This window comes from Monodelphis domestica, chromosome 6 (genome assembly GCF_027887165.1).
Source record: "Monodelphis domestica isolate mMonDom1 chromosome 6, mMonDom1.pri, whole genome shotgun sequence".
In the NCBI taxonomy this organism is placed as follows: Eukaryota; Metazoa; Chordata; class Mammalia; order Didelphimorphia; family Didelphidae; genus Monodelphis; species Monodelphis domestica.
In genome coordinates, this window is record NC_077232.1 from 130,665,095 (window position 1) to 130,690,440 (window position 25,346).

Here is a 25,346-nt window from a genome sequence, read left to right on the forward strand (position 1 = left end):
TCTAGCTGATGGTGATGAGGGCATGTGCCATGATAGTAGCATGAGGGATCTCATGCCAAGCTCTCTGAAGGATTTATTTTCTCAAATGTTTTTTCCTGTTTTGTGAGCCTAAAGTGATCTCACTCCACCAAGAGCCTCTATAATATTTTATAAATGACCTTTAATTCTCAGGTTTTGGTTGTCACTGCTTTCTGGGACTGTACGGCTTCCTTGGTTTGCTGTCTGTTTCTCAATGGTGGGAATTTTTCTAAAATGTGGTGAGTCTCAGTGCATTTAGTTTTGCCCTTTTCGTTTATGAATAGACTGAATAATTAGATCAGGTTTAAACTGTAGTAATTCTATGTTTTTTTTTTTTTTATCTTACCCCTTTCTTCTCTAAGATGATGTCCTTTTTAAAATTTGGACAACTTTCTTATCGAAAGAGACAAAACAATGACAGTTATGTGAAGAAACTTGTGAGTTATAGCAGTAGGGCCATCTCCTCAGAACTGCTTCCTTCTAAGTCACCAACTTCCTTTTTAGGATGGGTACAAGTTGAGAAAAGCACGTCTTAGCTCAGAGAAAGTCTAGGGAAAAGGAGTGCATTATATTTCTAATTGAGTATTTTCCTCGGCATTGCCTCAATGCAGACAATGATTTCACTATCTGAAAAACTGATTCTAAAATGATTTGTCTAAATTGAATTGTATTCTGTCAATCAATTTCCTTTATTTTAACGATACTTTTATTTTTTATTTGTTGACACACCCAGTAGCTTCTGATTCTCAGCTTTTAACAAAGTACAATCTAATGTAAGTTCCCAGAGGACAGAAGCTATTTTGTTTTTCTCCCTGAATCCCCTGCATCTAGCTATGGAGAAGTTCCTTTGTAAAAAAACTTCTTGTAAATGTCAAAATTTTGTTTTGATAGCATATACTTTCAATAAAACACTGAGAAAATTTAGTTCTGATTATCTTCTAGAAGAAAATATTCAAGCTTTAAATGCATGAAACTTCTGCCCTTCTGCCTCTTCATTTCTTGATCCCCACCCATGTTTCCCACCAACTTTCCATCTTTCCTTGAGTACGCTTTGCAATAAAATTTTCTACCCACCAATAGGGGTGCTATGAAAACTTAGGACTTAATATAATTTATGTAATATAATAAAATAATAGAATGGAATAGTCACATACTATTAGATGCAAGATGTCATAAAGTACAATAAAATTGCAAGTGTCAAGTTGTGTTTCTTTGGCTTGAAGGACCTTGTTAAGTCTTTTAGAGATATTTTCTTCCTCTTTATACTCTGGAATGCATGTTGTCATAATAACTGTACCTTCTTCATGGTATTATATTTGCAAAAGATCATCATGGGCTTTTCTAGATGAGGAATCTAAAAAAAATTAGGTTTCTTGTTGTCTGTGGGAGCATAATGAAATTAACTCCCTTGTTTACTTTTGAATGATAATCTGCACACAGTCTGTGTGTTTGTGTCCTATTCATTTATTCCAATGCCAGCATAGATTGTAAAGGAAGCAGAGATGACAGGAAGATAGTAGTAACCATTTGTTGGCTCTCTGACCCTCCTTTTTAAATGAATCCTCTGCATAAGGAAGGCATACAATTTTGAACACATCCTAGATTGAATGGAGTGGGGGAGCAAAAAATAAATTCAGAATTGCATTCACTTGATTTGTTTTTTAAGATTTGTCTATTTCACTTTCCTATTTTCTACCACTTTTTTTCCAAGCAGAAGGGAAACCCAGAGTTTACTAAGCAAGACAAATGTGAAGGTACTGAGATGAGAAAAAAGCTCATATACTGTTGAAAAACTACAGTAGTTTGATATTAAGTACTAAAGTTGATTTTGTGATAGGAAACCACAAACTAAGAGAGATTTTTCATCTTCCTCCCTTACTTACTTGATATCTCCATGTTTTCAGTATTTAAATCTATGGAGAGGGGGGGAGAAGTAGGTGGAAATAATTTCTACCCACCAACAGGGGTGCTATGAAAACTTAGGACTTTAATATAATCTATGTAATATAATAAAAATAATATAATAGAGTCACACACTATTAGATGGAAGACAACATAAAGTGAACACAATAAGTAATTCAAAACTCTTTATAAGTAACTTTGGGTTAGGTCCAGAGTCAGACCATTATTCATACTAAACCCTGCAACTTCTGCTCAGTTTTTGACAGCCTCATATTCTACAGGTAACATAAAGCTGATAATGCAGTTGAAGAAGAGTTGCGCATATAGTATTTCAGAATCCTCAGGTTTGAAGTATATAATATGCATATTTATTTACTTACTACAAACAGAAGCTCTGATAAATTAACATCCCTCCCAAGATTCTCAACATAATAAATCTGTTACAGAGATGCCAGCCTAACCTTTCCTGGAGATCTACATTCAGAAATGTCTGTGCATTTACTTTTATGGGTGAAGAAAATGTACTACAATTCTGTCAACAGATACAAAATAAAATCATGTCCTCAAAAAAAAAAAGCAATAAAGGTCTTAGACCAAAGAATGGGACAAATAACTTCAAATTAAAGAAATGTTATTCAAAGCATATATTAATGCAGCAGTAACAAAACGACGACATATTTTTTCTAAGTATTTAGAGGCTCACAAAAGTCTTGTGGATACAAAACAAATGGAATGCAAATAAGCATTCAATCATGCGTCATATAGACACAGCATTAAAAACCTTCTGAATTAAAAGACGTGAAATTCATTTAACTCTAAGTTTCAAAAACATGAAAAGCTGAGCTTTTGCATACATTAAAATCTCTTTGAAGTCAAAAGAATAATAAAAAAATTTAACATATATGCAATTTAAAAATATATACATTACTTTAGGTCAAGAAAAATACAGTAAAATAAGATACTGTGGTTATTTTAACACATATTGACACAGAGTTATTTTTTTTAAAGTAAAAAGGCATCTCTTAACATTCATATCCCTTCTACTTACCATACTGGAGGGCTTTTAGTGGAAACCAAAACAGAATAACTGAGTGGAAGAGGCCATTTAAACAATGAACCCAGAAAACCTAAGGGAAAACAAAAATCCATGAGAACCATTTGCGATAAACTAGCTCTATGAACTCTGACCTTTCTTTTTATCTGTGAGCTAGATTCACAAAATGTGTTTCTGTCAGGCCACCACTGTGAACTAATAGAACTGACAGACACTTTTTGCCTCTTAGCCCTTCATGGGTCATTTATTTATTTTTATGTTTCCAAAAGTGTTTATTCAGTTTCACTTTTAATTTTTTTCCTCTTTTTTTGAAAACCTTGAAAGAATATACCAAACGTTGTACTTGTCTGATAAAGAAAAATAAAATTTAAAATTAAAACAGACCAAATTCCTTACAAGGGAATTATTTCCATATTTCCAAGAGAACTATTTATACCTTTGGTATTCACTTAATCTTCCTATGTAAGGTTAGAGGTAAGATCTCCTATAACAAGCATATATAGTGCTCAATGTTTAAAAAACAAAACAAACTCAAAGCAAAAAATTCTGATTAAATTTTTTTTACTATAAAGTTGTACAATCTTATTCAGAAGGCTTTCCGATTTTTTTAACACCTGGCAAATATTAAGTGGAATACTGCATGCCATAGATATTAACGTTCATAAAAGTAAAATAACCTACTTAAAGCAATTGCATTCTAAACACCATCACGCAACCATCATTGGTGCTTTCTTTGGAATGGATGTGTGAAAGAAAGTTATAGAAAAACGATTTGGAACTCTTGTAGCCTTCTGAACGGTAATTAACTTTTCTCATTTAAAAGTGCTACTTGCAAATGTAACTTTTGTTGAATAAAATGGGCATGTATTAATAGTTTTAAGCTGTTCAAACAACAGAAATTAAGTTGCCTGCCTCCCAAAATTTTCCACTGTGATCTCAACATCCTTTGTTAGCTTACCCAACTATACTGGATTGTATGATCCAATTTACGCTCCAATACATTACACATTTGAACTTGTGTTACTCATTAACCTTTGTCTCTTCTCCTCGCTATGTCATTACCACAAGTTTTATTTGACAGAAAGCACAGGTGGGTGCAAGAAAAATTAGTTCTACTTTTCCATTTTCCTGACCGATACTTATTGTCACATGCTAATCCTTTAACCTCTGTCATGACCTCATAACCTGTGACCCTTTTTACCATAACAAACGTATGCATCATCATTCAAGGCAACAATGCTCCCACACTCAGGACCCACATCAACTGCTGTTTATACAACTATGTATTTTGTAGCCATTTGTCTTTGAATTTTCAAACACTTAGATGGAATTTCACCACAGAATTTGCACTAAAAGTAACAGAATATTTAACATCCTGCAAAATAAAATAAGAGAAAAAGGGATAGCAAGCTCTAAAACAAAAACAAAATATATGCACTACTTAAACAGTTGTGTCAATAATATAAACGGTTTTAGTTGGCTTTTTGGGGGGTTTAACAAATATCAAAATTATTCTTGTTCTAAGTGAAGATCAAGATAAGAATTCTTCCATAAATCAATATACAAAGCTCCAACTGTCTGCTGCTAAATATTTTAGATCCCTTACTAGTACTTAAAGATTAATATATGAAATTAATTAACTCAGGTTTTACATTTCTCATGACATGCTATAACAATTTTGAAAATACATTGCTAAGTAGTTTATGTGAAGCACAAAAAAGGAATGCTTTATTTCATTCCTTTTAAAAAAACTAAATAATTATAACTGAATGTTGGACAAGCTGACAGATTTTTAAATTTTGTCACCACTCTGATCTATAAAGTATTTACAAATAATCTGATTTAAACTTTTCATTTCCTGATTTTGCCAGTGGAGGAAAAAAGAATGTAGAAACCTTTCTAGATATATATGTCATCACCAAAAGAAAGTCATAATTTTGTCCCTGAAACAAAAAATTATGTGGAAACAAAATATGTGAAACAAATAAAAATGTGGAAATATACAATAGCAAATCATGTAGTTAGATATAAAAAACATCGATGATATTTTTATAAGCAGTGGTGTTCTGCATCTGATTCTTATCTAGTAGCATGTAAATCACGATTCCTTTTCCCTTCAGTCCGTGGCACCGTTGGCTGTATGATATTGGAAACATCATGCGATCTATTTGTCTGAGAGCACTGTGAACTGAAAAGTATCACATGGATGGTGGGACACCATGTACATTGGCCCATCTCCCTCATTGCTAGGATCATGCTGAAATATACCCCTATGTAGGAGGATCTATAAAATTAAGGGATGAATGGAAAGTACACTAAATTATACATGAAATAACTTTGTATCAATCCATATAATTCAGCATATTTTAATGACAATAATGACAATTCCCTACCTTTATATAGGGAATTTGTATGTATATATTGTGGATATTTTTTATATCTTACTGTTATATATAAAAATACTAATTATCTATTATATATTTCCACATTTTTATTTGTTTCACATAATTTATTTGTTTCCACATAATTATTTGTTTCAAGGACAAAATTCTGACTTTCTTTTGGTGATGATATACATATAGAAAGGTTTGTACATTTTTATTTCCTCCACTGGCAAATGTATGTATATCTAGAGATATCTGGAGAGAGAATAAACCCTGATCAAGAGAATGATGAATATAAAACACTAGAGTGGAAGACAACAAGGCAGAAATTTATGAGGATTATAGCTTTGGGCAGATGAGAACAATATCTAGGATAGAACTAGGCAAAGCAATCAAGAACTTTTTTTTTCTGAGTAGATAGTAAAAGTCTGTGCTTCCTTAGATGACATAGGATGTAAATTCCAAAGTGGGACTATAGATTGTAATAATCCACATACATTAATTTAATAGAGACAATATGCCATAATGGATAGTCTTGAAGCCAGAAAGAGTTGTGTTAAACCTCAGATACTGACTGTGTGACTTTGGGTAAATCCTTTAACTGCTCATCAACTCTCTGAGGCTATAAGTTGAGCAAAAGGTGATGGATGACCCGTAATGGAAGTTATTTTCATTTTTTGGAAGATGCCAACATCCATGAAATCTCAGGACTAGTTCACGTTCCCTATTTAACTTGAGATCTACTTTTAGGGGTTGGCAAAGTTGAATGTCCTTATCTCTTTGTTCTTCCTCAAAGTCAGCTATTTAAAGTCATAGATCTAACTTGAAATTTAAATGAAAACATCATAATTTTGTACAACCCTAAATTAATGGAGAATGATATAAAGCATCCACCCCCTACGAACTTAATGACAGCCCTCATTGTTCTTTGCTTCACTTCTCTACAGAGGTCAGTAATCCATTTCCACACAACGTTGTGGGTACACAAGACCAGAAGGCCAAGGAGACAATCACTTCTGCCTACCCAAGACAGCTTCATTACTAGCTAGCAAAAAGCAAACATTGTACTTAAAAAAATAAAAGCCTTCCCATGTGTCATCCCAAATACATATGACTTATCATCATGGAAGACATCTTCTTTATGACTCGAGAGTAATATAATTCTTTGAAGGCATATGGCAATGGAGAATACAGAAATGATCAGAATCATAAAACAAACTGGATAATGAGCCCGAGTTCCACCCCCTACCTTTGTGTTGAAATCCAGTGCATTCTGAGAAGTTTTGTATAATTCTGGATACTTCAACATATTCTCCTTTCGGCAAGATCTCTCAAATATTCCAAGGGTGAGGGGAGGCATTGCTGTAAACATCTAAACCAGAAAAAATGCACATTTGAAAAGATTTTAAAAGATTTAAAAGATATTATTATTATTAAGGAAATCAAATGAAGGAATATTCATCACAAGGTGACAACAATCATAAGCAGCTAACGTCTCGAGCTTACCACATTGTAAAGGCCTATGCACCAACGTTCAAAGAGAATTTGTCCAGAAAAGCCATTTACAAAAGCAAACCAGATCTGAAAAAGAAAATTAAAACATAAAAAAATGTGAATTTACCAGTTTTTTAGATTCTTAAGATATCCTATATAAGGGCACTGAGATTATATTTTTAAAATTATACAGCTCTTTTCAACTAGAGTTCAAAATAGCATTTCTATTTTCACTTTATCTTTCAGCTTAAGAGAAGGCTTTCAGAAGGCATTTGTTATTTAGGTCAGCATTTGTCCAACCTAAATGGTTTTGTTGACTACAACCTGATATTTTGTTGAGGACAGATGGGTGAGAAATAATTTTGTAATAACAACCTCAATGTTGGCTTTTTAAATAAATTTTAATAAAATGAAAACTTTTTTCTAAAAAGCATTCTAAAATTTATGTACATATATAAATACACAGGCATATATATATTCATAAGAGTTTCTGAGGTTCTTCAGGTACCTTGTGTTAATTTATTTTAATGACATGTCCCACACTTTTTGAACTGATGAAATTAGATACTTAACAAAACTTTTACACTTTAACACAAACTTTTAAAAATTATAAATTAGACTGCAGAATTAAAACCTAAGTTCTGGATGCTTTTCACTAAAATTTCATACTTTGGTAAGAATAGATTATCTTAATTACTAAGGTATACTGTTCTCTTAGCAAAAATTGATATTTATAATTATTCTTTAACCTGTATCACTGACTTTGGGACGCCAGTATCTAAAGCAGGGAAAAAAAGCCCAACCCTTAAATTTTTTCCTTTGAAATATTCACATCAAACGTTAAAAAATTACATAGCGAAAAGGAAGAAATAGTTTTAAAAAGTTAGGTGGCAAATAGTGTTCTGGGTTTGTAAACCCTTTCTTATACTGGTGAAAACGGAGTAGGAATATAATTTAAAATCAACTTTATGTGAAACAGTCGAGAGGTTGGCTCAGCAATAAGATTACATAGAAACCAAAACCAAAACCTGTTAAAAGAAAGCTGGTCTGACATGCTGGTCAAGTGAATTTTAGAATCGGTGTTGCAGAGACTTTGCTACACTTCACGTTTCATTTAACCTCATTATGGAAGCATGAATTGCTACAAATTCACCATTTATCAATATGTGCCCAGGCTGGCCCCCAGATGAAGAGCTCCTGTGCACAAGCTGGTCTTCCTCCTTTTTTATCATGTAAGGGAATGAGTGAACATGTATAAAAACAAATGTCGCCCTCATGAGATGGAAAGGACAACAAAGTAGCAACAGTACACACAAAATAAGTCTAAATTATGTTAGGACTGTGACATAAATGGACAAAAAAAGCATGTGCTTTCAAAGCTGAGGCTGGGATCGTAACCATGCTTGTCATTTATTTGTCTAAAATCTCGCAACAGTGTGTTCATAATGGAAGTGGGAGAATTTGCCCATGCAAACTTGAAATATCTTGGCGTCTCCATTTGAGCTAAGATTATTCCTTAGTGTTATGCTTTAGGAAACATTTTTTTTTGCATAAGTATATACAAATTGATGAGACAGACTTTAATACTATCTATTGTGTTGCATGTTTGGCCTTTTGGAAATGTGGATTATGTAAATACATATTTGTGATACCCACTGTGACAGTAATGGTTCCCCTTCAAAGCCACTACAACCTATTGTAGTAATACATGCTAAGAAGCTCTTTCAGAGTCCTTAGAGTATCATGGAAATATATACAAGGACTTAAAAAAAACAAACTTTCAATTATAGTCTCAGTAGACTATGGGCAATCTTTCCAAGCTCTTTTGGTGTGAAGAGCACTGGTGTCTTTGCATACCCAATTTGCAAAATAGATATCATTTAACTTGAAGTTTTGTGTGCATCTGATATCTTTAATGCTGCACAAGAAATATGCAGTAATCAAATTTTGGGAGGGGAGGAGGAGGAAAACATTGGAAATGTGAATTGCAGCTTTTTGTTTATGTAGCAATATCAGTATGTATCAAAAATGTAATATAAACAGAAAAAGAGGAAAACCTCCATCAAACAAACTAGTTATACATAAATCAATATTGTTACTTTCTTGGTTTTAAAGTTTAAAATAAGTTTCAACTTTCAAATTAAACTAGCACATTGAAACTCACACTACATTTTAATTACACTTTCAAGTGCCTGGTGGAAGAAGTGCTGAGATACTTAAATTGGCAGTGTTGACACATTCTTACCTTTATTATTTTATCTACTAAAAGTTACTGTGAAATGAATTAACTTCCTTTTAAAAATAGCCATTTAATATTTTCATATCAACATCATTTTGGAGCTTAGCAAACAAAAGTACAAAATGCTATATAAACAGATGTTTTCAGATAATAATACTGTTATTACTTATCTTTAACTTAGAAAGACAGTTTGCATCTTCAAAAATTCTTTTTCTTTGATGTAATATTCAAACCTTGTAAAGATCATCTTTTTGTTCTTTTTGACCTCATGAATAATATGCTATTAAGAGTTTTTTTAGGATCTTAATGTTAAGATAGTTTTAAGGAATAACCTGATACGAAGTATAAGAATGCCTAACTTCTTTAAAAAACATTAAAGCTTTGTTTTGAACTGAACCAAAAGCAAGGGATTTAGAATAATAGCATGGCCATTCTGAGGAATTCTATATTCTTTACAGCCAACACTCTCCAAAGAGGGCCAATAACTTGAATGAACATGGGAGTGCTGGTGGGTAGTTGTTACTACTTTATATTGAGAATCATATGAAAATGAGAGCAGAATATTTTATTGCAATTTAAAGGAGTAGAACTGATTATGATAAAAAAACTACTTGTCCATCCATACCCTTCCTTCAACCTCCCTCTTAACAAAAAAAAGATGAAAAGGATGCAAGAAAAGAAAATGATAAAATTAATTTTGCAAGTTATCCAGACTGCTCAAGACAATTTCTTTATTAGCAAAGAAACTTCTGACCTGCTTCTCTCTGTATTATTTCCTAAATTCCAAGGCTCAGTAGAGGCGTGGCAGCAAAAGCCCCACAGACATGTTCCTGATGTAGCATTTCTGCATATTAAACAGCAGCTTACAAATAGTCAATGAGTTCTCTGCTCCCACGCCTGATCAGCACAAAAACTGAAAGGAAAGATTCAAGACTGGCAGTTGTCCTCACTAGGGACATTCAATGATGTATTTTCTGTCTATTCATTCACAGTATTGACATGAGCCATTAACATCTGCAGAACTTGTTTTAGCTGGCAAAAGTTGGGTATCTGGGAATTGATTTAAAAGGTCAACTTGTTTCCAAGATAGCTGAATTACATTTCTTCAAATACATTTCCATGAAATTCTAAAAGAAAAATACCTTAAAACGAGATTTCCCCAAGGTTTATAAACTGTTTCCTTTTTAGAGTGTAAAGAATTTGATAAGTATTAAAGTATTAAATCTCTCATGATGAACTTTCAAATTCAAAGCCAAGTAAAATTGAAGACTAACTGGCTTGGAATCACATACCCTCTGGAGTATACAACAGGCCATTCAAACTGAGTTATCATTAATTTAGGTTAGAAAAGATTTCATTTTCCCTCCATTAGTCCCCAAATTGGAGTCACCTAATTGTTTAATGTCAAATAATCTAGACTAATATAAAAGATCCAGCCTTGATTCGTATGCTTCATTTTATAAAATTATATTTTTGTAAACTGATTTATTGTTGGCAATAGTCACACTCTATTCACTTTTAACCCATGACTTCTACTAGGAATTTTATAAAAAAAATCCATTAGGAGACATTCTTTTAAAACTTTTGGGTGAAAGAGAAAAATCAGGAAAAGAGGGAATCTAGAGCCTGTTGTAATCTAGTCCAATTTCCTACTATTACATGACTGGCTTCACCTCACCATCCATGTATATAGAAACTATCTAAGATAGGTATGTATGTATGATGCGAGTAACTAAATGAATTATATATGTCTGATTGCATGATATAATTTGGGAAAATTATGCATAAATCAAAATATGGCACTTTCCGTGTTACTAAGTTGCTTGATATTATAAAAGCCCATTTCTAAGACCAAAGGAGAATAAAAATAATGTGACCCAGAAGACAATGAAAAGGTATACCGTGGCTATTAATATAACTTGTAGCAGGTTTCTAATAATGAACTGTCTACAAGAGCTGAAACAGAAAGTCTTCATTAAAGGCATATGTGTGAAGGAAAGGAGGCAAAGTAGATAAACAGAGAGTTGGAAACAGCATATGAAACAGATCTGAGTGCTTATACATTGTTCTGCTTGAAATACTAAAAGAATCAGAGGATGAATGGCCCCTGGATTGTTGAGTGGACCTTCCAAGAAGGACTTCTAGAGGGACATGAATGAAGTCTCAGTAAAATGGGAAGATACAGAGGGTTGTAATCTACAAGTGTGGAGCGAATGCCCAGATTGATGATTTAAGGAAATCTCTCTAAATAACAAAATTTATAATATAATGTTTGTCTAATCCTTCTTGGGAAGGGAGGAGGAGAGGGAAAAGAAAAAGAACAAGACATGGATTTTTGGACACAACTAATGGGGGGGAATTTGTTTCTCTTGGATAAGCATATTTACATATTTATAACAAATCATATGTCTTATGTTATTGTTCTCTAGTGTATTGTTCTATAGAAAGAGAAATGGCAAAGTATATATAATGCTCATTTATAAATTATTGCTAATCTATTAAAAATTGGTTTACTGATGTGTGCTATGAAGGCATTCAAGAAAAGGTAATTATGTTGCTTTCTAAATATAGGCTAATATATAGGAGGGAAGAATAGTGAAAAAGTTCATAAATTACATAGTGAAAAAGTTCATAAATTACATTAAATGTCTGTTTTAAAACAATTATTAATTAACAAATTAAACTAATTATTTGGTTTATTTACTCAACTTGTTTGAGTTTACTGACCTTTAAATACATGGTACTTGAGATTTTTTAGCATGTCTGAGTTTCTCCAGTTTTACATTTTATAGCAAGTAGCAAAGAGGTGGCATAGTGCCAGATCTGGAGTCAGGAAGATTCACCTTCCTGAGTTTAAATGTGGACAAAGACACTAATTAGCTATGTTGCCCTGGACAAGTCACCTTAACTCTGACTCAGTTTCCTTATCTGTCAAATGAACTAGAGAAGGAAATGGCAGAACACTCAAGTATCTTTGAAAAAAAAAACAAATAAACTCAAATGTCATGAAGAGTCAGACATGAAGGAAGCAAAGCTCATTTAACATTTTCATGAAGTTCACTTCTGATCAAGGCATAGAATCTAGATGCTTTCAAGTCCAATTCCCTCAGTTTATAAATGAGGAAGTTGAGGCTGGAAAGGTTAGTTAGGTGGTTTGCTTGGGGTATTAAACATATATCAGAGGCAGGATTTTAACTCACATCCTCCTGATTCCAAATAGAGCACACTCAGGATCCTCTACTCTGCTCGCCTTGGCTTAAACCAATGAATTCATAGCTTTTTCAAATTGAAGTAAAAAGAGTTTGACAGTTCTGAACCTGCTTGATCATTTCTACTGTGATATGAGCAAGCACATTTTGTATAAAGTATAAAATTATATTTTCATGTTGTATTTTGTTACTGTTCTTTTTTCACCTTTTCCTCTGCAGCATAGAAATATATAGTCTCTTTAATTCTCTGATGCACAGATCATGGGCCCAGTGGCATAAATGGTGCTAGGAAAGCTAATTAACAAAGAGATGGGGGAATCTGGCTCAATACGACTTTGATGGTAGTCAAAGATGGAGGATTTCCCCCAATTGTGGAGGAACTAAAGAGGGAGGGAGACATGGGTAAAATATTGACACAGATCATATTCACATAACACCAATGTCTACATAGGATCAATGTGTCTTCTGCTGATGAAAAATCCAATTTCTATTTTTAACAAAAGGAAATATGCTTTTATATATTATCTACTACATGTCAGACAACACAATAAATGTCTTTTACAAATAGTATCTCGTTTGATCCAGTATTACACTTGCCAGAGGTACATTAGATTTTTTAACAATTCTGACTATTTTCTTTTGTTTACAACCAGTGATAAAAAAAGTCATTTTTAAGATTTTATAGAATTAAGACAATAGTAATTAAAAAAAAAACAACCCCATACCTTCTATCTTAGTATCAGTTAAGAAAGGCAAGGGCTAGTTAAGTGATTTGCTCAAGGCCACACAGCTAGGAACATTTGGTTTTCAATACTTTTCAAAATTTGGATGTGGGTTTTCCAAATAAAAAGTTGTAAGAATAAATTAGAACACAAAGATACTTTTTTTGAGGAGATCTAGTTCATGCCTCATCAACAGCGTGGCTTGATAAGGTACAATGACTTACCTAAAGTCTAATGAGTAACAGATTTCAGAGGTTGGTTTTGAACTACCATTTTCTGGGTCTATACTTCGAGCTCTTTAAGCTGTACCAATCCACTTTCCAGATTTAACAGTGATTACATTCTTACCTCAATAATGTAGAGTACAATATTTTTGTAGAAGCAATAGAGGATACATTTAGACACTCGGTTGTAGTTCCAGGCTCCATGAACCATCAGTAAGTTCTTCAGATACTTGAACTGAAATAATAATATAAAAATTATTAATAGGTCGCAGTCATATAAGTGAATTTATCTAATAAGGGTCACCTTTTGCTGCAATAATATCTTACCTGTGCTATAGAGTAATCTGAAGAATTAGCTGCTTGCAGTCCTTCGTTGCCACTTATGCCAACGCCCACATGTGCCGTCTGTATCATGCTAACATCATTTGCTCCATCCCCAATGGCCAGTGTGATGACTTTAACTTGCTTTTTAACCATCTCTACAACGTCAGATTTTTGAAGAGGCGATACCCTTAAATTAAAAGTAAAAATTCAGATTTTTGAAAAAAATTATTTCTGAAACCAATAAAAATATTGCATAATGGCACTGAAAGGGGTAAGATTGCAAATCTTAACTCTGGACACAAAACAAAATCCTTTGAAATCTTTTATGAGATGGACTAAGGAGATCTATATTCTATGTAAAAGAACTCACTTGATATTTTTCACTTTAATTAAAAGTAAGGAGTAATCTGACTCTTTGACCTATCCTTAAATACAGGACCCTGTTTATAGCATATCTATTTATTCCACTATTTCCCAAAAGCTTCTGTTTGAAAAATTTTGCAAAAATAGTAATCAAAATTTTTGCTAGAAACTTAGGTTGGAGGCAGAAGAATTCAATATTGTTATGAGACATCATTGTGTTTTAACTTTGGTCCTAATCTGAAATTAAACCATCCATCAAGTCTTATAAAATGTATTAAGGCTATTTCAGCAAAGAAATAACACCCAAGACAATCATAAGAGGGTTCATAGAAAGTGCAGGAGCTTACTTAATTTTGAAATGTCAAGCCAAATATTAAGGGATTTCATAGGAAAGAAAAAGGAAAGAGTAAATGATTAACTGACTCCCCAAAAAGTTAGATGGTGACAAAATGTTAAGCAACAGTGAAAACACATGAAAAACAAGTCAGAGAATCATCCAGGAGTTAACTGACCATAATTATTTTGTGAATGAAAAAAAATCCATTGGATTACATGCTGTTTGTGATATTCAGAGATGAAGTTTTTTTTCTCCATGTAGTCATAACTGAGAAAAGTAAATAGTTTCTCTGACTATATATAAGTGGTCTTATAATATAAGTATAATATATAAGTATAATATATATATAATATAATATAAGTATAATAAGGTATAATAAGAGGTTGTAACTAACTGTCTCTGCTGCTCGGTGAGGCTACTGGCTTATAGTTGTCTCGAGACTTCTTGGAATGGATGCTACTTCTATTAAAAAATGTCAAATTCCCATGTATATACTAATTCCTGACTAATTCCAAAGACTTTATAACTTGTCCAAGTATTGACCTTTATACATCCTAGAAATACTAGCTGTGAGGATGATGATGATGGGGATGGGGATGAGGATCCTGGTCTTCCTACTTTGTTCTTCATTTTTCAGTGATGTTGGTATTGTGCTGACATTCATTCTCTGAAGAGATGCTGTGATATAGAACTAAGGTGTTGGCAAAGAAACCTCGAGTGACTTCTAGATAAACACTGCTATTCTAAATTTTAAAATCTGATATTTGTATGTGTATGAATCATCCAGATGGGATATGGACATGAATAGAATAAAGGAATGATTGAGATTCTCAGCATGTAATGGATCAGTGAGCTCTTTGATCATATCTTTCCCCAAATTATTCCATATTCCATTGATTTTTAATATTTGTTTATTTACTTATATTTAATATATTTTATTCCATTTATTTCATTTTTTAATGATACAATGCAAATATGAATGCCTGGTGTATGTGGTTAAATATTTTTTATTATTTTCCCTCCTTTATTCTTTTTTAAAAAACTACTTATTTATTTAATTAATTTAGAATATTTGCCCATGGTTTACATGATTCATATTCTTTCTCCCTCTTCTTCCCCGCTCCCAGAGCCAATGAGCCATTCCACTGAGTTTTACATGTTCAAAATATGGTTAAATATTCTGCAGAAACTAGATAGATAGCATTGCCTCAGTACCAGAAGGAACCTGAGTGACCTAATCCAATCTTCTCATTATACTGATGAGGAAACAGAGAGCCAGAGAGGAAAACTGAATTGCCAAAGGTCACATGGGAAGGAGGAAGCAGAACTGACTCAGGAACTCAGAGTATCTAACTCTAAATCAAGGATTACCACATGGCACCGCTTTGGCTGAGATCAAAAGTGACTACAAAGAAATGATCTGAAAAGCAAAGACTAAATTATCATGATCAGCAGGAGCATTTGAAATTCTCTATCAAAGTTTTTTTGGGAGGTTAGAACATACTCTTATTATAATCTATTCCATCTTGCTGAGGAGCTAAAATGCTATGAAACTATCTCCATGAACTGAAATGGCACATTGAGGAAAATGTGATGAACTATTACTAACAATTTTAAGAAATAGTCAACCCTAAATGGATAGATTTCTACTATCTTCTACCCTAATGACTGGTGGCATCTAGAAAGAAGAAAGGAAGGGAAAACTTATTTATTAAGCACTTCTGGCATGGGGGAGATTTGATACTCAAAGACAGAGAGTTTATATTTCAGGTATAAGGGACAACATAGAAGGCATGAAGTCAGGAAGGATTGAGACAAGCTTGGAAAATAACTAGACCACTTTGGCTGGAATATACAGTTCTTGCTGGTCTGAAATAGAAACATGCAAGACATAGTTTTATATAGATTTTTTGTTGTTGTTATCATCAGATGATGATTTCTTTAGTGTGAGAAGATGGAGGAAGGGGGACACCTGGGAACTTTATAAACAAATACATTTTTTAAAGTAGAAAAAAGTTAAGTTATATTCAGGTAATTAGAAGAAAAGTAAATACAGTTATCCCTTCCACATAGCAGGGTTAAGAGTACAGAACAACATCTAGAAAATTCGTGTCAATTTTTTTTGCTCCTTCTTTCATAGCAGAGAAGTCTGAATTTTTTTCTTATTCTTTTCTGGGGTGTTTACAGTATTTTATTGTAAATTTTGGGTTAAGTATGCGTTTCTGAGTTTCTAAACTTTTTCTGTATCATCTGTTGGCCTTCATGCGTCGTCTGCGGTTTCCGCAAAAGTTCCCCCAAATTCCTATTTCTTATGCAAACCTGCAATATATCGAAACCACGATGGATAAAGTTGCCATGTGGAAGGGATAACTGTAGAATATTCCTTATTCCCAGTCATGGAAAAAGCATAAATCATTATAAAATCAGTAGATTTTTACTTATCATAGAACCCAAGTTTTGAAAATAAAGGGCACGATACTCTCTTCCAAGGAAGGGCAGGATGTGATCAGATTCTCATCCACTTTGTTCCAGGGAAAGGGCTTTGGTTTTGTAGGAAGAGGATCTGAGTTAGAATATTTTCTCGGTCACAATGTCTTTGGGCAAGTTATTTAAACTTGCCAGGACTGAAATTCCTCCTATATAAAATGACGTTCAGCTATGAGACCTTAGAACTTCCTTTAAGCTCTCTGATCCAGGTATTTTCTCTCATTGTCCCCCATTTCTGGAACTGCCCCCCATCCCCCATATTCCACTCACACTACTGACGTCCTCAGCTTTCTGTATGATTCAACTAAAATCTACAGGAAGACTTCCTAAATGTCTCTTAATATCTGCAATTTCTCTCTTTTAATTATTTTGTGTTTATCCTGCACATGAGTTCTGTATGTATTTGTTAGTGAGTTGTATTCTCCATTGAATTGTAAGCTCTTTGAGGAAAGAGACTTTAAAAAAAAATCTTTTTCTGTCTCAGTGCTTACCACTCTCTGGTACATAGTAGTAGTTACTTGAGAAATGTTTGTTGAATTAAATTAAATTCATTCTAATTGGCTGCCAAATTTCTTCATTATTTTTCATTCTGTCCTGTTTCTTGGTTATCTTATATTTATTCTTATCCTATTTATTGTTAAAGATTTGACTTATAAATCCATTTGCTCAGCCTTGTATTTTACACTGATTATATAGGTTTAAGGGCAATTAGTCATTGTACTGGGTAGAAGCCTGGGTCTGGAGTTAGGAAGACTTGTCTTCCTGGGATCAAATCTGGCCTCATACATTTAATAGCTGTGTGATCTTGGGCAAGTCACTTAACTCTTTGCCTCAGTTTTCTTTTCTGTAAAATGAATTAGAGAAGAAATAGCAAATCACTCTAGTGTCTTTGTCACGAAAACTCCAACTGGGGTCACGAAGAGTCAGACATGACTGAATGACTGAACAACAGCATCTATGGGTATGTGTTTATGCTCTCACAAAGGAAACTTCCATTGATATTTTTAAAGTTCTTTCATTAGCCAATGTTCAATATAACTTCCTTAACTCAAAAGCTTCTTCCCAACTCTTATTCTGCTCTTGAACGTCTCTCCCTCCTTTCATTAAGTAGGCTTGCTCCTAGACATTGTCGTACAGTACATATCTTAGAGCAGCTTTGCTATATTCCAAGTCACCTACTCAAGGTCTTTCAGATTTTATCCTTAAAAAAAAATCAGTCAAGAGTAAAAGAAACAAAAAATAAAGCCCTTAAAATCTGATCTTTGAACATATTAATTCCTGATTAAATTTATGTTTCTAAACCATCATAAAATCCGGGGATACATTTTCCAGGAAAGGTCCATGTTCACGCTCTGTGTGAGAATGTAAATGATTCACAATTCTGAGCCACCATCTCTGTTCCTTTTTCTTCACTGGGAATACCATTAAAAGCCTCTGTGGGCAGGACTTCTCATTCAGCTTGTTCTTTTAAAGTCCATTTTCTTTCCCCATGGTTCCACAAACAGAGGGTGGTCTTTTGCAATACAACTTGAAAGTACAAAAAGGGCAATATGTTTTTCAGATATTATTTTGGCTGCACTTCCTACACATGTTATTCATTATTTTTCCTATTTTCTGTGCAGCAATTCTCAGTGCTCTTCAAGCAATATGTAGAAGCACTGGAAACACACCATTTCGCTAGTAGAAAAAAAAAAAGTTAGCCATGGAGAACCACCTAATACCATTTTGCACAAGGTGGTTTTAATGGGATCAATTAAAATGAATTACCTTTATTGTGTAGAATTTTTTTTAAAGAATCCACAATAAATGACATATAAAATAAAAATAAAGTCCATATTGAGGAAGAGTTTAAAGGGCTTTTTAAAGGGGATCCAAACTGGATACAAGCATAGAATCTTAACATTTTGAAAACATAGGATCAGTAATATGATGTTACTAAGGTGTATGTTTTGTTGTGTGAGATGGATTATTTGGCACACCTCAAATACTTTTACTGGATAAGATGTGATCTTTCGATGTGCTACAAAGTCTGCCTTTGAAAGATGAAGACCTTGAGATTTTCATAAAAGGATATCAAGGGGACCCGTCTTTACTGCATTATTCTCAGGTGTGAAAATGCGTACGAGTTTACTAAAAGTGAGAACCACCCTGGTTGTTCAGAGATCAGGAGATTTAGTGTGGGGCTCTTGTGTTTTCTCTTTTGATAAACTTCCTTAGATTTCCCCTTGTGACTATCAGAATATTACTCAGTGAGTTATGTTTGGCTGACTACCTGAGGAAATTAGCAAAACGAGAGGAAGAGATTTTTAATGTAATATCTAGTTTTTTTGTGTGTTTAACCCAACTTGAGAACTTGTTCAAATCTTCTGTGACTTTAAATATATTATGGGGGCAATTTTAAATGATATTAGAAGTTTTAATGAAATCTAAAAGCCCCTGTTAGAAATTTTGAATTATTATGAATGAAAAAATCTTTCTGAATTTGAGTTGCTAACAACTGTCAATTACAGATTAATGAAAGTCTTAATGATTTAAATTAGATTGTTAGAATAAGAGGGAAAACGGAACTTTCTACCTTCTAAAGATTATTTTACATAATCCATAAAAGTAAAATCCATTCAAATATTTACTATAAAGATTATAGTTCCATGATTGGGGTAATAAGTGCATTTTCTCCTTATCCTTCAAAGTTAAGATTTGTTCATGTAATGGGTAATCACAACCATTTAAGAACACTACAATATACAAATTGAGCCTATGGATATGATAGATAGATATTCCTTCAGAATAACTTCTTGGAAAGAAATTCCTATGTAAAATGTCTTTAAGATACAAATGTTGTTTGATTTTTGAATACCTTTTACTACCTAGTAGAAGACCTTGTAGATGAAATGAGTTGACGTATGTAAAGTGCTTTATAAATGACAACTAGTATGTGATACTATAGGTGAAACTAGATTTTAGTTTTAGTTTTAAAAAAATAGGTTTTAAAAATAGGTTAGAGCTAGTGAAAATTTTGGAGACTAGTTCAAACTGCTCCTTTTACAGCTGAAAATGTGAGGTTCAGAAATTATCCAAGGTCACACAAATACTAAGGAAACAAAATCAGGATTTGAATCCAGGATTTCATCTGCGTATGTTTCCATCGTCTTATTCTCTGTATTAAAATGACTGGCCTCTTTTCAACTATAATGGAAGCTCTTAAAAAAGACCTGTTTTAAATCATGTATTTTGTATTCATTAGAGTGGTCTTTGGCAAGTATGCCTTGTAAATGGAAAAACATTAATGAGGTAGAATGATGGTGATGGTGTGGGTGATGGTGGTGGTGGTGGTGTGTGTGTGTGTGTGTATTGGAATCTGAGACTCAGAAAGTTACTAGGAAGCTATAGAGAGGTCAAGAATATATAAGTTCAAATGATACATGTAAAACCCAGTGGAATTGCTCATTGGCTCCAGGAAGTGGGGGAGGAAGGGAGGGAAAGAACATAAATGACGTAACCATAAAATAATATTCTAAATTAATTAATTAAATAAAATTTAAAAACATTTTTAAAAAAGTATCTATAGGTTCATTAGTGACATAAGAGGAGATGTGAGTGAGGCAAAATCCATTCCTACAGCAAAAGAAAGAGGGGCTCAGAGCTAAACAGAAAACAAGGTCCCATAACTCTGAGGAGGCAGGCCCCTCTGGGACTTGGCATGGATTGGAGCATGCTTTAGGTGGAGAATATTGCCTTCCATGTCACATTAGAGTGAGATGCCATAGAATTTTAGTGCTAAAAAAGATTTTAATGATCACTTAATCCTTGCACTTAACGGTGAGGAAATTAAGGCTGAAAAGTGAAGAGATCTGCCCAATGTCACACAGATTATTGCTTTTTTTTTTTTTAAATAAAATTATGAGCTTTTAAAAGGCAGAGGCTTTGTCTCTTTCACTTGGCATATCTACAGGGAATGTGAATTCTCTGTAAATACTATTTAAAGATAATGATGACTATTGCTGCCTACTACTGGAGAATCAATGAGTTAACATATATCAATTGAGTGCTGGAAACAACCCAGAAGAAAATGATCAGGAAGAGAAGAGGGGAGGGGAAAAGAACAAACATTTACGTATCTGTGATGTGCCAGGCACCATGCTAATCTCTTATTTGATCCTTTCCACAATCCAAATGCGAGGTGGGTACTATTTTTTATTATCCTTATTTTAAAGTCAAGGAAACTGGCAAAAAAAAGAGATTAAATGACTTGTTTAGGATCACAAAGCTAGGAATTGTCTGAGGTTGCCTTTATAGTGAGGAACTGTTCCACCTAGTTGTCTAGGATAACAAGAGAGTGATCAAGAGTGTAAAGAATATTTATGTCACAGAAGGATCAGTTGAGGAGTTGACATATTAACTTAGGATAAAATTTTGATTTTCAAAATTTCAAACAATGTAATAGACAACTCCAGGCTACTGAACTTGATGTTATATGATAGAATCCTTTTTAGATAGTCTGAAGGAATGACCTGTGAATATTTAGAAAGCGATTAGTAGTAGTAATAGGAATCGGCATAAATTTACTAAAAATAAGTTTAAAGTAAATCAACTTTATTTCTCATATACTCGTAGACTCGAGAATTCTGTGGATAGAAACAGCATTACATAAGTAAGAACTTGGTATGTAACAGGCACTCTCCTACATGTTGGAAATATAAACCCAAGGGGGAAAAAGAACGTACAGAGCATTTAACAAAGCCTTTTACGATATCCTTGCAGAGAAGATTGAGAAAGTGAGTGGTATGGTTATTAATTGCATTCATGATCAGCTGAAAAAATACTAAAAAAGTATAGATTAATAATTAAAATCTACCTGGTGGAAAGTTTTTGTTTTTGTCATAACTAAAGATCATTTGAGGTATTCTTATTAAATTTATTGATGATATAAAGCTGAGAGATATTATTAATGCTCTTGAGTGCCATAATCATCTTCAAAATAAACTCAATAGGCTGGAATACTAGAAAATTGATGCTATTTAATAGAATAAATGATAAATTCTAAATTTAGGCTCAAACATACTAGTATTTAGAATGGGCAGAAAAGGTAATTTGACATCAGTTCATAACTAAAATCTATGGGAGTTACTTCTCTCTGTAATAAGAAAATTTCAATAGTATGACTGAGGTTACAAATTAACTTAAATTCAACATTAATTATTTACATACTATGTATAAGTGTTCTCTGTCACCTTAAAATATAAATTTTTTATGTAAATATAAAATATAATATATTTATAAATATAAAAATAATATAAATTTAGTGCACTAAAAGGGTATAGAATAAAGGATTTAATAATTTCATTGTACTTGGGTTTATTTATGAAGGATGGCTATATAGAAGAGAGAATAGTATTCTACAGGATAGGACATAGTGAAGAACAATGGATAGACTTTATTTAAAGGTAATTTCTATTGGGAAACTGTCTCCAATATATCTGAATTCAATAAAATGTGATAGAGACTTTCTTGTAACTGGAAGTATTTATGCAACACTTGAATATTAATTAACTAATTAATTAATATTAGGCAATAGGAATATTGCCATGGGAATTACTTCATAGAGTCAGAGGTAGGACCAGATAATTTCTAAACTTTCATCCAATGCTAAGATTCTATAGAAGGAAGAGAAGCTTTTGAATAAGAGGGACAACACTTCTTAGTGATTGGGCAAATTAGAATAGAAGCAGGATTAGAGGAAGTAGGACATAGTTGTAAAGTTGGAAATAGAGTAAAAATCTTTCAGTTAAAATTCCTGTTCACTAATTATTTCCTATGTAAACACGAGTAATTCACATTAATTCTCTGGGCTCTTCATATATATATAATTTGGATGGGGTTGGATGAGATAATGTCTGAGGTTGTATCATGGAAACCAAAAGAAAAATTTTCATTTGAGGGTGATCAAAAGAAATACTTTGCACATTTTTATAGAGCTTTGCAGTTTCCAAAATGTTTTCACATACATTGCTGATTGTCAGAAAAATAATACAGTAAAGAGTATTCAAGGAGAATGACAAATCAGTAAAGGCCACTGAATTGGTTTATGAAGTGTTGTCTCTGGATCATGGTGGGATGGAAACCACTGATGCATTGATGCATAAATGTCAATATGGTATTCTTTTAAGGGAACATTAACCTATCAATTCTCTTGTAAAGTAATTCATTACCAAGAGGTGTGGTGTACTTTCTTTTGCTAAAGATACAGGAATGTATAGTTATCTGGACAAATATGCATGAAGGCAAGGGACTGAATATATTGAAATTGAACTTGGAAATTTCTAGAGCATGGAGTAATATCTGGAAAGTATGATTAATTTCCTCTATCAAAGTCCTATTCTGGCAAGTTATGTTTTGGAAGAAAAGTACTTTGAATTCCTAAAGTTTATGCTAATATTGAAAGCTCCAGAAGATCTTAAAAATCTGGAAAGGCTTTAAGATACAGATCTAGTGATGCATGGAATGTTTGCCACTCAAGATAAGTCCCAGTACCACAACTATTACTACCACTGATAAAAAAAATAATTGTTAATACTTAAATAATGATTTATGGCTTTATAAAGCATTTTTACATACAATATCTTAAGCAACCTTCACAATATCCCTGTAAGGAAAGTGCCACTATTAAGCTGATCTTATAGATAAGGACATTGAAAGTTAGAGAAGTTAAAGAGATTTACCCAGGATCCCATAGCTAGAAATTTTGTGATTCCAAGTTTTCTATTCATTATGTCCCTAGAGACTCATTATCAGAAGGTTAGCCATGAGGTGTTAATATTTTTTGGCTATAGGAACTCTTCATAAAGCAAGAATTCAGAAAATGGAAACATGAATCCCTGAGGAGCACTGTTTATTATTCCTTTCAGAACTCTTCAGCCTCCCTAACAACCTAACAATTCTAATCTATCCTCTACGGGGCCACCAAAATGATTTCCCTAAAACACTGTTCCTACCATGCCATTCTCCTATTCAATAAACTCCAGTAGCTCCCTATTACCTTTAGGATCAAAGACACAATCTTCTTTTTGGCATTCAAACCCTTTCTTAGCCTAGCCCCCTCCTTCCTTTCCAGTTTTCTTATACCTTATTCCCTGCCAGTCCTCTTCAATATGGTCTCCTGGTTGTTTCACAAATAAGACACACTCTCTCAGCTCAGGGCATTTTCTCTCTCTCTTTTAAAAATTTTATTTATTTAATTTAAAATATACTTTCCATGCTTACATGATTCATGTTCTTTCCCTCCCCCACTCCTGCAGCCAATGAGCAATTCCACTGGGTTTTACCTGTATCACTGTTCAAAACCTATTTCCATATTATTACTATTTGCAATAGAGTGATCCTTTAGAGTCTACATCTCAGGGCATTTTCTCTTGCTCGCCTTCTTCTCAGCTCTGCCTCCTGACCCTCCTGGCTTCCATTAAGTCCCGACTGAAATCACATCTTTTCCTAAAGTCTTTCCTAATCACTCTTGATTTTAGAACCTTCTCTATCTTCATTATTTCCTATCTCCCCCCCACCCCCATATAACTTGCTTCTTGCTTTGTATATATTTGCTTGCATATTGTCTCCCTCCTTAGATTGTAAGCTCCTGGAGAGCAGTGACTGCCTTGCCTTTCTTTTGTTTTCTCAGAACTTAGCACACTGCCTGGAACATAGTAGGTGCTTAATACATTTTATTGATTATATAGATAGTGATAATAACATTAATAGAATACTGTCTATGTAAGCACTTAATACATTTTACTGATTATCTAGATAATAACAATAATAACTAACATTAATAGAGCACTGACTATGTAGGCACTTAATACAGTTTATTAACTATATCGACAATAATGATAACTACCATTATTAGAGCACTGACTATGTAGGCACTTAATACAGTTTATTAATTATATCAATAATAATAATAACTAACATTATTAGAGCACTGACTATGTAGGCACTTAATACAGTTTATTAATTATATCAACAATAATAATAACTAACATTAATAGAGCATTGACTATGTAGGCACTTAATACAGTTTATTAATTATATCAACAATAATAATAACTAACATTAATAGAGCACTGACTATGTACCACTCCCTAAGGTGGTCTCATATATTCCAAAATATTCATAGCAGCACTTCTGTAGTAAAAAAGGACTTGAAATAAATTAGAGGTCCATGAGCTGAAAAACAGCTAAACGAGTATGGCCCATATAATGGAATAGGGCTGTGTTATAAGAAATGAAGAACATGAAGAATGGAGAGAAGCATGGGGAAACACATGAACTGATGCAAAGAAAAAAAGCAGAATCAGGAAAGCATACTCAATGACTTTGACAATGTAATGAAAAGAATAAAGGGAACTGAATGCTGTGAAATGATAATGATCAAGCTTGACCCCAAAGAAGATATGTAAGAATGTGTTTCCTTCCTTTGCAGAAGTGGAGGAAGAGGGGCAGGTAATAAACACAATTTATAATATTAGTCTTATTTTATGTGTTAGTTTTGCTGAACTGCCCCCCCCCCCCGCTTCTCCTTTGTTATAAGGAAAGGATCTC

The 25,346-nt window shown here is 33.2% G+C and overlaps 1 protein-coding gene across 5 annotated transcripts in view; it reads right to left on the reverse strand.

Annotated features, from left to right (window-relative positions):
- The window catches only part of ATP8A1 (ATPase phospholipid transporting 8A1), a 284,236-nt gene that overhangs the window by 53,448 nt on the left and 205,442 nt on the right, over window positions 1-25,346 (reverse strand). For all 5 annotated transcript variants that reach the window (XR_008912864.1, XM_007496505.3, XM_056802573.1 and 2 more), the window contains 5 exons: window positions 13,574-13,757; window positions 13,371-13,481; window positions 6,865-6,939; window positions 6,608-6,730; window positions 2,969-3,047 (listed from right to left, as the gene is read on the reverse strand). Coding sequence is in view for 4 of the 5 variants with exons in the window: in XM_007496505.3 (XP_007496567.1) it covers window positions 2,969-3,047; window positions 6,608-6,730; window positions 6,865-6,939; window positions 13,371-13,481; window positions 13,574-13,757 (572 nt within the window). In the remaining variant the exon portion in view is untranslated. The remainder of the gene's footprint in view (window positions 1-2,968; window positions 3,048-6,607; window positions 6,731-6,864; window positions 6,940-13,370; window positions 13,482-13,573; window positions 13,758-25,346) is intronic.